This window comes from Phyllobates terribilis, unplaced genomic scaffold (assembly GCF_046119375.1).
Source record: "Phyllobates terribilis strain yellow unplaced genomic scaffold, ASM4611937v1 Scaffold_8__6_contigs__length_399053987, whole genome shotgun sequence".
Taxonomy (NCBI): domain Eukaryota; kingdom Metazoa; phylum Chordata; class Amphibia; order Anura; family Dendrobatidae; genus Phyllobates; species Phyllobates terribilis.
In genome coordinates, this window is record NW_027362768.1 from 107,837,331 (window position 1) to 107,855,835 (window position 18,505).

The 18,505-nt window shown below is 42.1% G+C and overlaps 1 protein-coding gene across 1 annotated transcript in view; it reads right to left on the bottom strand.

The window, feature by feature from the left end:
• The window catches only part of GLMN (glomulin, FKBP associated protein), a 37,555-nt gene that overhangs the window by 13,781 nt on the left and 5,269 nt on the right, over window positions 1-18,505 (bottom strand). Inside the window, exons 4-7 of the mRNA XM_073643191.1 lie at window positions 18,297-18,422; window positions 4,443-4,562; window positions 2,882-2,990; window positions 1,740-1,986 (exon numbers count right to left, since the gene is read on the bottom strand). Coding sequence (XP_073499292.1) covers window positions 1,740-1,986; window positions 2,882-2,990; window positions 4,443-4,562; window positions 18,297-18,422 — 602 coding nt within the window. The remainder of the gene's footprint in view (window positions 1-1,739; window positions 1,987-2,881; window positions 2,991-4,442; window positions 4,563-18,296; window positions 18,423-18,505) is intronic.

An 18,505-nucleotide genomic window follows, 5' to 3' on the forward strand; every position in this document is an offset into this window, starting at 1 on the left:
GGGGGTGACCGTGACTGTCTGAGGTCTCTCCCCTTTACGGTTACTTTTCCACGTCTTCTCCGTAACCCTTTGTTCTTTATTTTATTTAGTGTCTACTTAACTCACTTTACGCAAAGTAATTATTCTATTTTATGTGAAAATAGGACACAAATATAGTTTATCATAATTATATGGAGGAACAGTAAAATCCCCCCCTCCCCCACTTTGGCTGCTGTCAACAAGGTTATTAATGGTTTTCTGAGCAATGTTGTCACGCTGAATCCACTTGCAAACCGAAATCATCAAGATCCGCTGCTGGCAGCTCCCTTTGTAGTTGCTGACCAGTGATATCCCTGATGTGATCGATGAGAGACAAGTCCGGAGACTCGAGGACAAGCAAGCATGTTTATGCTTGGCTGCTTATAGTAGCACTAGAAACATGTGGGCTTGGCACTGCTGTGCTGACTACTGAGGAGGAAAGACCTCTATTCCAGCCTCTGGTTTCCATCTGGATGACACCATGAATTGGCCTTCACTAGGGAACATCACACCAGTCCAAATAGCAGTATAATGGTGTGGAGTGGCAGAACGTGGTAGTATGGCATGTCTACACCCCTCTAGTCTACACTGCAGCTATACCAACATCACACTGATTTGGGACTTTGTCGTGGAATCAGTGGTACAGTCATTACTCCGAAGTGTCCCAAGAGCAGTTTTTCCCACAGAATAATGACAGGCCACATGCTGCTTGCACTACTGTGAGCAGTGTAAAAACAAGGCCCATCAAGCACATCTAGGACATTATTGGTCATCAATTGCAAAGGGAGCTGCCAGCAGCGGATCTTGAGGATTTGCCTGAGTGCATTCAGTGTGGCAGAAAATTTCTCAGACAGCCTTTAATAAACTCATTGATATTATGCCAAGGCGTGCAAGTGAGGGAATTTCTACAAGTACTGAATAAAGCGAGATTTTTTTCAACATTTTTGTTTCCATTTGCAATCATTAACCTGTCTATCCATCCTAACTTTTCTTCATTATGGTGCAATTTCAAAGTTGAGGAGTGGCTTTGAAATGTATTTAAAATGAAAAATCTATATTTTTTTCTATTTTGCAAGGGCGACAATTTTTCTCCTTGTCATTTTTATTTTCTAGTTACTACATTCCCCAAGAGACCATGAGAGATAACCTAATAAACACTTACGGCACTTGTATAGGTGGCTTTTCACATAGATTCATACCATTATATGCATTTAATATGTTTGGAATTGGAGTGTAGAGGGGGAGGGATTCGCAGTACCCCAATATAGTAGTCACGTTGGTAGTTTGTGGTTGCCCGATCAGAGCACTGCAAACCTCCTACCTCTTCGGAGTAGGTTACACAATGCATGAATGGAGTCACAGGAGCCCAATAATCAGAAGAGGTGCAGGGGATGCCGCAGGTATTGGGAGGTTCAGAGTCCTCTGGTCTGGCAACCACAGACTATGGACATGACCACTGGACCAAGGACCTGGCAAACTTTTTTCTCAACTACTTGGATGCTTAACTGACTGAACTTGCCCCACTGCTACCCTGTTGTACATTAAAGTGTCCTCCTTTCACATTGCAAGATTTTTGGAGTGTAATTTCCTTTTATTTATTTTTTTTAATTGCAATGTTACTGTAATTGTATTTTGATAGTTAAAAACTAAATATATAACAAAGTCATTTTTGACTTTTTTTTATTCCGTACTTTAAATTGTGAAGTTAAATCCATACTTACAACGTCACCAGTTCTTTCCGCAACTGCTTGATTTCTGGTTCCTTAGAAATGTCTATGCTCTGTGAGACCATATCGATGAAAGGCTGAACAAACGGGACCAATGCCAGACTGCACCGACATAGCAAATGCTTATCCTCCCGCATCTGTACTGTGGTGTACGGCACGGGCAGAGCCGAGAGCCGGGAATGGACAGTGGCTAGAGACAGACCCACCGCGTAGTATCTCCTGTGTCCATGTTTTATGAGGACTTTAAAAATAATAAAAAAAAAAAAAACATTTAGGATATGTTCAGTAGGGCAAATCTTCAACAGCAAAAAAAACAAAACAACTTTTAGAGGTGTTGTAGAAGCCACTTGTGCGCATTGGCAGTGCCCAGTATTGAAGCTCTGTTCCTTCACATCTTAAACAAACCCCTTAAGTGGCAACAGGAGAACAAAAGCGGGGGACAAATTTGGGTGCTGGTCAGTTAGCGCAATATTCGGCTGTGAGATGCCAGACACCATCTTCTGCGGGAACAAAGGATTGGGCATGTGGAAATCCAACTGCCTTATCCTTCTTTTCTAAATATCCATGTTTAGGAGGGGATAGAGGACCACCCGACAAACATTATCTGGTCAGCCGATCCCAACTAAAAATCAGCGTTTATGGCTTCCTTTAAAAAACAACAGGCTGGAGCAGGAGAATCCCCCCCCCTACTGCCCTGTCTGAGGTAGGAAAATACCTGAAATAGTAAAATTTTAAAGGTTTATACCTTTTTCTTCTCCTCATCCCTCCAAAACACATATGGCTGAGCAGGTTCTCTGTGGGGGTGGAGGGAGACGAAGCTGCAGCCAGGAATGTTAAAGTGAACCTGTAACTAGAGTCATGCTGCCCAAACCATGGGCAACACAAATCAATGCCTGGCTGCACGATTACTCCTGGAAATGTCTTCCCGAAACGAGTTTCAGAGAAATCAAGAGAAAATCCAGCTGAGAACCATAGAAAGACATGACTAGCCAGGCCAGATTCTCCCTGCCCCGCTCCAGTTGATTGACAGGTCTCTCCCTACGCACACACACAGGAAAAGCCTGTGAATCAATTACATGACTGGGATTCCCATTTACATATCTGCGGGTTTCTATAAATACAAGGTCATACATTACCCATCTGTAGCGGCTGAAGAAGAGGCAAAATGATCCGACTTATGTGATCTCCCGCTGCTTCATCAATCTGCTCCAGGATTCCCAACAAGACCTCCTTAGGATTACACAACTGTACGATAACAGATTAGCATTATAGACAGAGCCTCAGAGAGACAGTGTTATTCATCACATTGTTCCCCATACCTATAGTAACATCCTGTATATATTATACTAAATATAATGGGCCCCCTCGCTGCGCTCACCAAGCGCCAGCCTGCTGTATACCACACCCCTAAAGCTTTCCAGCATGGACCTCGGGTGCTGAATACGTTCAGCATCGCCTCCTGGGCTATTAATTATATAAGGGCCTTTCAGGATAACAGGAGTGAGAAACCAGTGTGCACCAGATGGCACCGATAATGATCAAAATCCGCTTACTATTTTCTGCCTCGCCCCACTTCTATTGCTTTCTCCTTATAAATATACATTTTATAATTAAAGGGGATGTCCCCTTTCAGAATCCCATTCCTTTAGCTGCAGTTTTTTTATTTTTATTTTTTATAACACTCACTTTATTAATCATCCTCGGGTCCAGCAACAAGTCTTTAAAGCTGCTCCCGGTGTCAAATATTGGCTGCAACGCTGACATGTCGACAGCACTGCAGCCAATCACTGAGTTCAGCGGGTCTGAGCAGGGGCGTTCCATCTACACAGGCAGAGCCACTGAGCTGATTTTCTGAAAGAGGACAACCCCTTTATTAACCATTTCCAATTAGAAGACAATATAACAGGTGCAAAAAAAAAAAAAAAAGAACTTCGATGATAATGAAGTGCAGCCGTACCTTGTAGCATTAACACTGCGAAAAAAACCCTAAAATTAACATGTACCTCCAAGCAAAATGAAGCCAATATACAGGTGAAGGTTGCTGTGACTGCATTGCACTGACTTACGAACATACACAACCTCACCCTGGGTGCACTATGGTATATCTCAATACTGAGTCCATTAATTTTAAACTGCATTGCTGCTATATAGACTATACTTATACAATTTAGGCAGGGTTTGATCAAAATGTCTGGGCCCATCTGCCAAGGCGAAACCTTATTGCTGGCAGAAGAGCCCATACAATTTGGTACATAATTGTATTAATATAGATAGTCTATATAGCAGCTATGCAGTTAAAGTTCACATACACCTTAGTGCACTCAGAGCTTGTGTTTGTTCGCCTTCTAAAATTAAGTTACTTAGATGTCATTACTTCTATATTAAAAAAAAAAAAAAAATATCCTCAAAAGATTTATAAACATCTAGAAATGCATATATCATTCATCGACCCCCAGAACTGTTAAATCACAAAGCAGATGGCACAGATCATAGCGATTTACTTCATCCACCTGCCTCCAGCTATTCCAGCAGGCACAGGTGTAAAAAGGAATATGCTGCAGACACTATGCTAATGGGGAATAAACATCTAGTTTGCTGCGATTTTTGAAGGAAAATACTGACAAGTAAATTAATTCTGGTTTTCTTGGTTGTGCCGCACATCAGACATCAATTCACCAAAGACGACATAGCACTTGCCTGTATCAAAGCATGGAGCATTTGTAAGCAGACGGTCTCTCTCTCGCTTCCGAGTGCACATTTCTGTATACACCGAGTAATGGGTCCGATGAGATTCCAGCCCATGTGCCTGATGATTACCTGCAACAATGGAGGATTGGTCATTTTCACTCACTAGTCCGTCCTCTAGATAAAAGTTATTGGGAGTTAAGTACCCCCAGCCACCTCGCTCCACCACATATGAACAGGTGACGTGACTGGGATATATGGCAATAACTGTATAGAGGATTTATGGGAATTTGCTGTTTTTTTTTTAATACACGAAATTTGCAGCTTTTACCAATCGTAAAAAAAAATTATAACAATTATATGGTCCCAGCTAACCCCTCCCTATGGAGTCAAAGTTTCATATACAATGAGATGAGCGAGCGCAATTGAGAGGCAACGCCAAACCACAGATCACCAATGGTTAGGTGAGCGTTGGTAAATCAAAGGCACGTACTGCATATAACCGTGACAAAATTGGTGCTGCAGGTCTATGATGAATCAGCAGCAAAATCTGCATGTGCATCACACGGATTCGGCTGCCATGTTGAAAAGGGTAAAAATCTGCAACAGAAGTGTTCACATTGTTCATTTCAAAATTTGTCCCATGTGGATGAGATTTCTAAAACTTCTGTGTGTCTGGTACTATAATAAACTATGGATTTTACATTTTTTACTTGTGCAAATCCTTAATAATTCAGTCCCGTGAGGATTTACCCTGAAACTGCAGTCGCCTATGCAATGATCAGAGCATTGGAATAAATGGCGAGGAATCGAGTTATAACCCAAATTTAGATCCACTCTCATGTTTCTAGTTGTCAGTCAAAGGTGGTTTGTGTTTCTCGCACCGAGCATGCTCCTGTTACTGCGTGAAATCCTCATCTTCCTCGCAGTTGCTGGCTCAGTGAGCTAATTATTAGCGGTGATATCTGGGCGCCTTCGAGGAGGCAGCTGTGCTTTACTCATGCAGTCTGCTTCATGGGTAGATACATATGATTAGCTGTAAGCAATTTACGTCATATAGTGGCGGTAAACATATGTGCAATTCTGCAATTAAAGGGAGTCTGTCAGAATAAAATGACTGTTCAAACCAAGCACAGGTGCTCAGTGCAACCTTGGTCTGGCCAAGTAGTCCCATACATCTTCCCAACTACTAGTTTTTCCATATTGGCTTCCTTTCCCTTGCTTCTGGCTTTCCAGGATGGAGGGAGACAAAAATGGAAGACAAATAGGTATGAATATACAGTGAATTGTTTCTCCATGCCAAGACTGAGTGCCTGTGCTTGGTTTGAACAGTCATTGCCAATTTTTCTGCAGAAACTTGTTGTCAACCACAGATTGCACAAATAAAGTAAACACCAGATATAGTCCCCCTCTCCAGTTTTAAAATGAGGCTCATCAGGTAGTCGCAGGGTGTAATACATTCAGTTCCCCAGCTGCTGCAGAACATCATAAAAACCTAACATGGTGCATAACATTGGATGGCTAATGCACAGATGTTGAAAACGCATTTTTCAAAATAGTATCAACACTTCATATCAATGGTGAACTAGAATCTTTCAGTCCCACACCAATGGAAGACAAAGACGTATGGTTAGAAATATACACTGCTGAAAAAAATTAAAGGGAACACTTAAACAGAATATAACTCCAAGTGAATCAAACTTCTGTGAAATCAAACTGTCCACTGAGGAAGCAACACTGATTGACAATCAATTTCACATGCTGTTGTGCAAATGGAATAGACAATAGATGGAAATTATTGGCAATTATCAAGACACTCTCAATAAAGGAGTGGTTCTGCAGGTGGTGACCACAGACCACATCTCAGTACCAATGCTTTCTGGCTGATGTTTTGGTCACTTTTGAATGTTGGTTGTGCTTTCACACTCGTGGTAGCATGAGACGGACTCTACAACCCACAGAAGTTGCTCAGGTAGTGCAGCTCATCCAGGATGGCACATCAATGCAAGCTGTGGCAAAAAGATTTGCTGTGTCTGTCAGAGTAGTGTCCAGAGTCTGGAGGCGTAACCAGGAGACAGGCCTGTACACCAGGAGACGTGGAGGGGGCCGTAGGAGGGCAACAACCCAGCAGCAGGACCGCTACCTCCGACTTTGTGCAAGGAGGAACAGGAGGAGCACTGCCAGAGACCTGCAAAATGACCTCCAGCAGGCCACAAATGTGCATGTGTCTGCACAAACTGTTAGAAACCGACTCCATGAGGGTGGTATGAGGGCCTGACATTCACAGCCCAACCCAGTGCAGGATTCTTGGCATTTGCCACAGAACACCAGGACTGGCAAAGTCGCCACTGGCGCCCTGTGCTCTTCACAGATGAAAGCAGGTTCACACTGAGCACATGTGACAGACGTGACAGAGTCTGGAGACGCCGTGGAGAGCGATCTGCTGCCTGCAACATCCTTCAGCATGACCAGTTTGGCAGTGGGTCAGTAATGGTGTGGGGTGGCATTTCTTTGAAGGGCCGCACAGCCCTCCATGTGCTCGCCAGAGGTAGCCTGACTGCCATTAGGTACAGAGATGAGATCCTCAGACCCCTTGTGAGGCCATATGCTGGTGCGGTTGGCCCTGGGTTCCTCCTAATGCAGGACAATGTCAGACCTCATGTGGCTGGAGGGTGTCAGCAGTTCCTGCAAGATGAAGGCATTGAAGCTATGGACTGGCCCGCCCGTTCCCCAGACCTGAATCCGATTGAGCACATCTGGGACATCATGTCTCGCTCCATCCACCAACGTCACGTTGCACCACAGACTGTCCAGGAGTTGGCGGATGCTTTAGTCCAGGTCTGGGAGGAGATCCCACAGGAGACCATCCGCAACCTCATCAGGAGCATGCCCAGGCGTTGTAGGGAGGTCATACAGGCACGTGGAGGCCACACACAATACAGAACCTCATTTTGACTTGTTTTAAGGACATTAGATCAAATTTGGATCAGCCTGTAGTGTGTTTTTCCACTTTAATTTTGGGGGCGACTCCAAATCCAGGCCTCCATTGGTTAATAAATTTGATTTCCATTGATGATTTTTGTGTGATTTCGTTGTCAGCACATTCAACTTTGTACAGAACAAAGTATTCAATGAGAATATTTCATTCATTCAGATCTAGGATGTGTTATTTGAGTGTTCCCTTTATTTTTTTGAGCAGTAATTACCGGTATATATGTCACATTTATTATGGGGGTGGCAGGTCCCACTATTTATAAACTTGTGGAGCTTGCAGTTACTATAATATAGTTGCAGTCAAAATTCCCTCCCCTTGATTTTAAACATTCCAAATGAACGTGATACTTCATATATTTTTGCGGTTGCTGGATTTGCTCTTCTCTAGTTTACGGCTAAAAAGTTCCTATTTTGTTTCATTGCTTCACAGAACAGAATCCCAAAACGTTTGTAGCTTATTTATATGGTTTTGAGCATATTGCAGTGGAGTTTCCTTGTAGTTTTGGATCAGTAGAGGTTTACGGCTTGGAGTTTGGGCGTTTTGTATGCGCCTTACAAACTGAAACCTCAGTATCAGCCATCAGTAAATTTTGCAGTCACATGATGGTTTTTGACCACATGCGTACATAGGAGTCTGGTGATGGTTTCCCCTTTCTGCCACATCCAGGTCGGGTAATCAGTGCTCCTATAATTTTAAACTTGTGAATTTTGCTTGCAGTAATTTTTCTAGGAACCTTCAATGCCTTTGTATCCTTTTCCTTGTGTGAGGCATTGGTCTCTTCTCTTAATTTTTTTGGACCACTCCCTTGACAACCCAACAATATTAGTGAATAGGACACCATTAAACCCATGAGGAATGGGCTAAGGACTACTTTATGAAGCTGGTGTGTGCCTATGCATCACGTTTGCATCAGGTTATAACAGCCAAAGTGCTGTTATGACCAGATTGATTCTTTTATTGCAAACTGAACAAAATCTGTAAAAGTTTTCCAATTTGCAATGGGTGGGAGGGGAGGGCGAGTGAATAATTTTGACTGCAGTTGTATATAAAGGGTTACATTTGCTTTACTTGACTGTTTTTCTAGGAGTGAGAAATGTGTGATATTTCCCTCTCATTGTCTCCTTTGGATCCAGAATGACTCCTCTAAACAGATAATCGGATTCTCCAGCCATGAAGATAAGTAGCAGATCTGCACATATGTCTGTGGCACAGGATTACAGCTAAGCGCCTCATGGCTCAAAGTGAAGAGTGGACTGAAACGTGGAATCGATGGTTAAAACGGTTTCATGCATCATCTCCATGTAATATATCACAACCCTGCGCCCCGGCTCTGGTCCACACACTGCTGTTTGGTGGATTTACAGACAGACCAGTCACATCAATTTAATGCTCTCCTCAAAATTACACCGAGCTTCGGGGCACATAATACTTTATTCTTAGCGGTTTTCATAGATTGTGACTTAGATGCTGGATTCTAATGGGCATATCCTCAAAAACCTTTAATATCAGGGCAGGTATAGCGAGAATATACAAGTCTGTACAGCCAACGCTGGACTTGGAAAGTAATCAAGCACGGCAAGGGCCAGCATTATTAATAAATCTCCCCTAATACGTGCATATAAGCTGCCAGAATGGCCACATGTAAAGGGGATGGATAAAAAAAAATATCACTGTTTAATACACAGGGCCTGCAATGAGACATATATACAGAAACTAGACCATTTTTTTTAAGCTTCACCCTAGTGGGAAAGCTTCATGAGAGATGTAAATCCTGGAGGTCTGACATCGCTCCAAAATAGCCTTCAACATCGGTTTCAAATCTTCAATCAGCAGGTATCTGTGATCTGAGAGCAGCATGATGGAGGGACAGACACCAGATTCCAGCAACGGGTCACTTACTGGCAGTGTCAGACTGGGGTGCCAAGGGCCCACCAGAAACATCAACTCCAGGGCCCCACTTTTCAACTACTTGCAAATATGACTTTATTCTCATTCACAAATTTCTATAGCAATAAACGGGGTTGATTGGTAAAAAAAAAAAACAAAAAAAAACAAACACTAAGACGTTGCCATTGTCTGTACACAGTGAATCAATTGTATTGTGCCAAGTACTGCTCATATAAGAGGGTGGTGGCCCACCGGAGGATTCTCCTGTGGGCCAGTCTGAGCCTGGTCACAGACCACACCTGCTGCAAATTCAGCAGCTTCTGCTCATGTCACGTCGACAGCTCTGTTGACTGTGTGTGACTGCCGACATCATACTGATTGACAGCCAGCTCCCCACTGCCTAACTGCGGGGAGTTGGCTGTCAATCATCATGACGTTAGCAGTCACACACCATCAACAGAGCAGAGCAGAAGAAGACGAAGAGTTTCTCTGTGGATGTCGAGCAGCTGAATGGCCGGAAGGAGCAGTCGTTGACTGCTCTGAGTCAGCGCTGGTAAAACAGGCAGGTAGGAGCCTCTACTAGCAACTACCTGCTTGTTAGTTTTTAGGCCTGTAGGAAAAAAAACTAAAACTGCCCTGAACAACCCCTTTTAGTGATTTTTCTGGCACATAAAATGCTGTCCGATTTCAACTAATGCTTATGATCCGATTGTCAATGTTTAGTCTCCTTAACAGTGTTTTCTTGTTGTGTCAGTTGTTTTCAGAGTTTTATCAGTGATTTTCTTATATGAAATAAAAATAAATTGTAAAGCTTCTTCTACACATTTCAACTTTAAAACTGGACAGAATACGGACTGCACACGGATGGCCACTGTGCCATCAGTCACTTTTTTACCGACCCATAGACTTGTGTGGGTCATTTTGATCTGTGACCATATGTCTCTGATTATTTGCAGACATGCTTTTTTGTGTTTTTATTTATGGGCAGTCTTTTTTGTTTTACCCCTTCAAGACCTTGGGCGTATATGTTTGTTCAAGGTCGTGTCCCTGCCTTTGATGCGGGCTCCGGTGCTGAGCCTGAATCTTTCCCCGCACATGACAGCTGATCTGATCAGCTTTCATGTGCATCTAACAGATGCGGGTGGATCCTGGATCAGTCCATGGCTGTTAACCAGTTAATCACCGACAGCGGCATTTACCAAGCACCGGGCGGAAGTGGGTCACAAGTCTCGCCCATTGGCTTGTGGCCAGTATTCATAGGGGATCGTGATTTTTGCTACACATAGCAGTGCTGAAGACCTGTTAGGAGAAGCTGCGATCATCTGATTGCTTGTGCTACACAAGTCTCCTAATGGGACTATTGACAAGTTTTATAAAAAGATTAGATAGATACACCAAAATGGTATCAATAAAAAAAGTCCGCTTGAAACTCAAAAAAATAAGCCCCACAAAGCCCCAGAAAAACGTAGACACTCAGAAAATGCCGACATAAGTGAATGTTCTCACAAATTTAATTTTAGATTTTCCTTCACCACTTAAAAAAAAAAAACTATACGTTTGGTATCTGCATATTCGCACTGACATGGAGAATCATATTGACAGGTCAGTTTTAGCATTTAGTGAACATCGTAAATTGAAAAACACAATTGTGAAATTTTTTTGCACTTTCACCGCACTGGGAATTTTTTTCCTGTTTTCCAGTACACGATATAGTAAAAAAAAAAAAAAAAAAATCAATGGCGTCATTCAAAAGTACAATTTGTCCCGCAAAAAAAAAAAAAAAGACCTCATACAGCTAAATTGACAGAAAACTAAAACAGTTATCGCTCTGGGATAAATGAGAGCAAAAAACAAAAACGCAAAATAGGAAAGTCACAAGGTGGTGAAGGGTTTAAATTAGTTCAGTAGTCAAATTTGGATACATTTTTCTTCTAGCAGAAAAACTTCAAGAATTGACAGGTTGCTTTTTTCTTCCTTAAAAAAAATAAAAAAAAATAATAATAAACACCACACCATGTGCAATACAGACGTTTTCTCATTGATAGAAAATCCCAAGGTCGTGAAGGGGTTAATTTTTTTTTTGGTTGGTTTTTTGAGGAAAAAAGTTGTATTTTTGAATGACACCATTGACTTTACAATATTGTTTACTGAAAAACGGGAAAAAAAAATTCCAACTGCGGTGAAATTGCAAAAAAAGTGCAATTCCAGTTTGATTTACCATGTTCACTAAATGCTAAAACTGGCCTGCCATTATAATCCACCAGGTCATTACGAGTTTGCAGATGCCGAACATGTATAGGTTGTTTTTCATTTGAGTGGTGAAAAAAAATCCAAAAGTTTGTAAGAAAAAAATAAAATGGCACCATTTTCCAAGAACCGTAGCGTCTCCATTTTCCGGGATTTGGGGCTGGGTGAGGGCTCATTTTTTGCGCGCTGAGCTGACATTTATATTGATACAATTTTGGGGTAGACACGGTGTTTTGTTCGCTCATTGTTGCATGACCAAAAAAAACAAAAAAAAAACCCCAAACACTTAATTCTGGCATTTCGATATTTTTCTCGTTACGCCGTTTACCAATCATATTAAATTAGTTTATATTTTGATAGATGAGGAGTTTCTGAACGCAGTGGTACTAAATGTGTATTTTTTGTTTTATTTTGAATGGGGCAACAGAGGGCGATTTTAACTTAACTTTTTTTTTTATTTTTTTTCCCCCTAATTTTTTAGTTGCTTCAATAGTCCCCTCAGGTGACTTGAATCTGTGATCATCCGATCGCTTGTGCTAGCCATAGCAGGGCTTAAACCCTGCTATGTGTAGCAGAAATGATCATCTCCTATGAACGCCGGGCACACAAAATGACCTAAACTGCACAAAATAAATCATCCTAATCAAGAACTGTGATCTCCTTATAGCACAATTCTGTCTGTGTTTTGCAGTCTGTTGCTCATGGACAAGCAGCACAAGCGAGCTAATGGTACCATTCACATAATGTCACATTTCCATAGAGATCTATTATAAATTGATTATATCTGCACTATTTGTTTTTCAGGACCCTTTAATATCAGGAGTCAGGTACTTTGAAGATAAGATTGACACTCAACTACAATAACATCGCGACTCACTTTTGTACATAGGTTCAGATCTCGGTACAATAGAGTGATCAGAGTGATCTATAGAGTGAGCATTAGAGAGAGAATCCACACTGATTATAATGCTGAGGATGAATTGGACCAATCAGAGAGGACTGAGCCGGCCCGCTGTGACACCCCAGTAGCCGCACCCTCGAGAACCAGCACACAGAATGACAATTGCCCAATATGTCCTGATGTCCAACAAGGAGACATCACCTCTTTATTATGCGGACCTTCGTTCCACATTGCGTGCCTGGACACATGGCGTCTCTATCATCAGACGTGCCCCATGTGTCGTTTTATTAGGGCGTGTTGATGGGAGGGGGTTGTTCGTAATAATACCTGGTGCCGCCTGATTAATACTTGGTGCACTAGTTGATATAATATAGTCTAATTATTGCCATAAAGTTTTGCAGTCTCTAGATCATAGTCAGTACAAGTAACACATGCCATCTAATGCTACTATTTACCTAATATTAATTCCATAGAGATGTAATTGGGGAATATCTATATTTGTTTTTTAGGAACCCATGCTGCCACGAGAAATAACGGAGGCTCATGGACACCAACATCATGACACGTATCCATACAAACAACCATATCATACAACCAATCAGACAGGACGCCTATGCCACCCCAGTAGCCGGACCCTCAACTACTACCCCATCAAAGAAGACAGAGAACTGCCCAATCTGATGTGACATTACCTATCTATATTTAAATAAAATGTTAATTTTTTATCACATTGGACAAAAATAAAGCTTAAATATGTCTTCATTATGCAAAATATATATATTTAGATATTCTTGCCTAATCCAGGGCCAGGGAGTGGAGTAAAATCTATTGAGATGATCAATTGTCATTTGGTTTTCTAATCAAACAAGGAGCTCTCAATATGGAATAAACCTATGAGCTAATCTTGTGTGGACCATGTACCCACCCATGAGGATTCTGTAGACACAATCCATCCTTCTAAAAAAAATTGAGAAAGATTGGATCAGATGACCTTTCTAAAAAAATTCTCATAGCTTTAGTGATAGCTGCTTTGTTTTATGAAGTTCTGAAAGGACCGTTAGACAGTTGGTGGATAAGGGGGATACACTGACAATCTGTAGGTATTATTAGAGGGGCAGTCCTATTGTAGAAAGCTATATTCTCATGACCGTTTGGTAATAGCATGAGAGGTTTGGGAATCTCATCTATGAGCAGTGAGATGTGGGATGTTGGATCTTCCTCCCTTTTATATAAGAGATATGAGCTATTTCTGGGGAAAATGTAGGAAATATGAGATATCAGTGATCGAGGGGATACAAAAATCATAAAGGAATTTAGGAAGAATGGTCATTTTAGTAGAGTACCGTATATACTCAAGTATAAGCCGACTTTTTCAGCACATTTTTTGTGCTGAAAAATTCCCCCTCTCCCCCTCTGCTTATTTTCGGGTATATATATATTTGGACAGAGATAACATTTTTCTAATTTTGGTTCTAGACATTACCACAATGAATTTTATACAAAATAATTCAGATGCAGTTGAAGTTCAGACTTTCAGCTTTCATTTGAGGGTATCCACATTAAAATTGGATGAAGGGTTTAGGAGTTTCAGCTCCTTAACATGTGCCACCCTGTTTTTAAAGGGACCAAAAGTAATTGGACAGATTAAATAATTGTAAATAAAAAGTTCATTTCTAGTACTTAGTTGAAAACCCTTTGTTGGCAATGACTGCCTGAAGTCTTGAACTCATGGACATCACCAGACGCTGTGTTTCCTCCTTTTTGATGCTCTGCCAGGCCTTCACTGCGGTGGTTTTCAGTTGCTGTTTGTTTGTGGGCCTTTCTGTCTGAAGTTTAGTCTTTAACAAGTGAAATGCATGCTCAATTGGGTTGAGATCAGGTGACTGACTTGGCCATTCAAGAATATTCCACTTCTTTGCTTTAATAAACTCCTGGGTTGCTTTGGCTTTATGTTTTGGGTCATTGTCTATCTGTAGTATGAAACGACGACCAATCAGTTTGGCTGCACTTGGCTGGATCTGAGCACACCGTATGGCTCTGAATACATCAGAAGTCATTCAGCTGCTTCTGTCCTGTGTCACATCATCAATAAACACTAGTGACAGTGCCACTGGCAGCCATGCATGCCCAAGCCATCACACTGCCTCCGCTGTGTTTTACTGATGATGTGGTATGCTTTGGATCATGAGCTGTACCACGCCTTCGCCATACGTTTCTCTTTCCATCATTCTGGTAGAGGTTGATCTTGGTTTCATCTGTCCAAAGAATGTTCTTCCAGAACGGTGCTGGCTTTTTTAGATGTTTTTTAGCAAAGTCCAGTCTAGCCTTTTTATTCTTGATGCTTATGAGTGGCTTGCACCGTGCAGTGAACCCTCTGTATTCACTTTCATACAGTCTTGTCTTTATGGTAGATTTGGATATTGATACGCCTATCTCCTGGAGAGTGTTGTTCACTTGGTTGGCTGTTGTGAAGGGGTTTCTCTTCACCATGGAGATTATTCTGCGATCATCCACCACTGTTGTCTTCCGTGGGCACCCAGGTCTTTTTGCATTGATGAGTTCACCAGTGCTTTATTTCTTTCTCAGGATCTACCAAACTGTAGATTTTGCCGCTCCTAATATTGTAGCAATTTCTCGGATGGGTTTTTTCTGTTTTTGCAGCTTAAGGATGGCTTGTTTCACCTGCATGGAGAGCTCCTTTGACCACATGTTTATTTCACAGCAAAACCTTCCAAATGCAAGCACCACACCTCAAATCAACTCCAGGCCTTTTATCTCTTTAATTGAGAATGACATAACGAAGGGATTGCCCACACCTGTCCATGAAATAGCCTTGGAGTCAATTGTCCAATTACTTTTGGTCCCTTTAAAAACAGGGTGGCACATGTTAAGGAGCTGAAACTCCTAAACCCTTCATCCAATTTTAATGTGGATACCCTCAAATTAAAGCTGAAAGTCTGAACTTCAACTGCATCTGAAATGTTTTGTTTAAAATTCATTGTGGTAATGTCTAGAACCAAAATTAGAAAAATGTTGTCTGTCCAAATATATATGGGCCTAACTGTACATTCCAGTGGTGGATAGTGGTTGTGATGGGGGAACGGTGTTGTGGCGGAGCGGTGCACAGGCAGTAGCTGCTGCTGCAGCTACCACGTGTGCCCACAGCTAAAGGCGAGTGAATATTCATTCTCTTTAATAGCAGGCACACAGGATCGCTGAGCCGTGGCTGCGATTGATAGTGCCTGCTATTAAAGAAAATACATATTCACTCCTCTTCACGCACATAGTCCCGGCGTGGAAAGGAATGAATATGTTGGCAATTCACGTCGGCGTCTGAGGGCGCATGGCAGTGATGTCAGCATCTGAGCAGCGCATGACATGAGCTGCTGGCAGAACAGGACACAGCGCTGGAGCAGAGGTGAGGAAGGCGAGTACAAGTGTTTTTTTTTTTCTTTTCATGTGTGCAGTGATGGGAGGTGGGAAGTGGGAGGTGGGGGGGCATGCATACCAGGATTGGGGCTGAGAGGGCCATACATAGCAGGATTAGGGATGAGGGGGCAATGCTTACCAGGATGGGTAAATTTACCAGTAGCTGCTGCATTTTCTACCCTAGGCTTATACTCAAGTCAATAAGTTTTCCCAGTTTTTTGAGGTAAAATTAGGAGCTTTGGCTTATACTTGAGTGTATACGGTAACTAGGAGATTGATAGTTAGGGACATCAGTTTCCTCAGAGAGAGTAAATAGTATAAAAGGTTCATATACAAGACCGTTCTTAAAACATTTTTAACATGATTTGAGTCAAACAATAGGTCATTTTCTGATGACACATTCCCTTTAATAACGGGCAGGACTTCATTTTTCAGATACGGCTCCTTAGTAGCCAATTTTTCATGAAATACAAAAGTATGAAACCAAATCAAATTATATAGATTTGTTATCACATGAAATTTTTGAGATTGACTGGGGAGAGAGGAGACAGAGACAGAGGATAGCGAGATCCTAGCAGAGAGAAAGAGAGAGAAGTGACCGAAAGAATACAGTCACTGAATGGAGAGGGGGCCTAGGAGAGGACGCCTAGCAGTACGGCCCAGAATTTACAACTTTAATAGGTAATGGGCCTAAATGGGATAGAGTACATAAGAGGAAGAGAGTGCCTCGGGAGAGAGTTACAGAGCGTCAAAGACAGAAGAGGTAAGTAACGGCCATAGTGGTAAAGTAGCTCCACTAAGGGGAAAAGGACGTGGAGCCGCGGATTGAGCACAGGACTCGTACAAGCTGGACTGTAATACTGAGATGGGCTGTGGTGAAGTAAAGAAGAAAGGTGAAGATAGAGGACGAGAGAGGAAAGAGGAAGGAATCTGTGTGTGAAAAATGCTCTGTATTGTGAAAGAATCGTTCATCTAGATATGTGCCCGCTATCTCCTCTGGGCAGGCCGAGCCTGCTTACTGGGCAGCTTGCTGTCATTTTGATAAAAAACAAACAAAACAAAAAAAACAACACACACACACTGTTTTCTCTGCTGCAGATCCATCAGTTCTCTGAATGCTGAGCTCTTTATAACCCCGCCCACAACATTGATTGGCAGCTTTCTGCCTATGCACAGTGCACACAGAAATCTGCTAATCAGTGAAGGGAGCATGGTTTACACTGAGAAGGGACCACATGGTGCGAGACAACTAGTCCTACAGTGATAATCTCCTGCTGATAAAAACAATTTCTTTAAACTAAACCAAGCAACCCAGTAATTGACACATTGCTGGAATCAGGGTCTCTACCCCTACACCATGCTGCTATCAGGTTACATAGCAAAAAATCTGCTGACATTATTCTTTTTAAGGACCAAGTGAAAAGTGATACTGGATCTTTTTTACCCCCCAAAGGATTCCCAGGAAAAAAAATGTTCTCACCCGTTCAGTGGCCCCCCTCGGGGCTTATGTCCAAACCCCCCACAAAAGAGCGCACGTTCACTCTGCCGGCACAGTTGTAGTCTATAGCCCTGTTGGCACATACATCCGAACCCCGTATTGAGGGGGGAGGTTCGGACGAAAGCAACGACAGGACCACTGAATGGGTGCCAAAATGCAATGTGACAGCACCCCAAGTGTGGTTGGCCTGTCACGGATCAGTGGTTATTTAGCACTGCAGGTTGTCCATTATAAATGAACCCTTACAGAGATGTATCTAATCTGTCCCATCAATATAAATCTCAGATATATATCTTAATCTCCAGCTACCTTCCAAAAGGTCATCTCTGATCCTCGTAAGCGTCAATGCTTTGCTCCTCATACAATATTAAAATTTAGTCCATGCATCCTATATGATCTGGAATTCACTCGCCCGACCTTCAAAACCAGTCTGCACAGTAAAGCCTGCAACCTCCAATAACCCTGCTGCCACTACTCTTCTATAGTGTCCTCCCTTAGTAGACGGTAAGCCCTGAAAAGAGCCCCCCCTACCCAGGTAGCGGTCCGTCACAATTATTGTACTTCTGTTCTGTACTTAAACCCTTTGCACTTTTGTCATATGTAAAGTGACCTGCAATTATACAGTTGCCCCAACTTAGCAAGTTACCACATATCAAGAAGTATAGGGCCATTTCCAACAGACCCATAGGCAATAAATGGAGCGCTGGCATGTCCGAGCCCCTCTCTCAGGAATAGTGGGGGTAGGGAGATCACTTTTGACCAAGATGGTAAAATCCTTTAAAAATGATGATACATACAAAGCACCAACGATGGAGAGATACAGGAACTCCTATTTTCCTTTTTTCTAATGACAAAGAAAACCTTCCACCTTCCAGGACACATACGCTTTGGGATGTCCATGATTCTTACCTGATTTTTCTCATCCTTTATTATTTCTAACAACACTGCCAGCTGTTCCTCCTCCAAACACAGCTGACAGGTCACCAGGAACACATTGGTGTCTTCTTCCTTAAATTTGTCTTCTGAACGTTTTTGCTGAAAACAGAATATGAACACAATTCCATTATAATATTCATTAACAGGTAAATGTGAAATATGCAAATGATCATGAGTTGCTT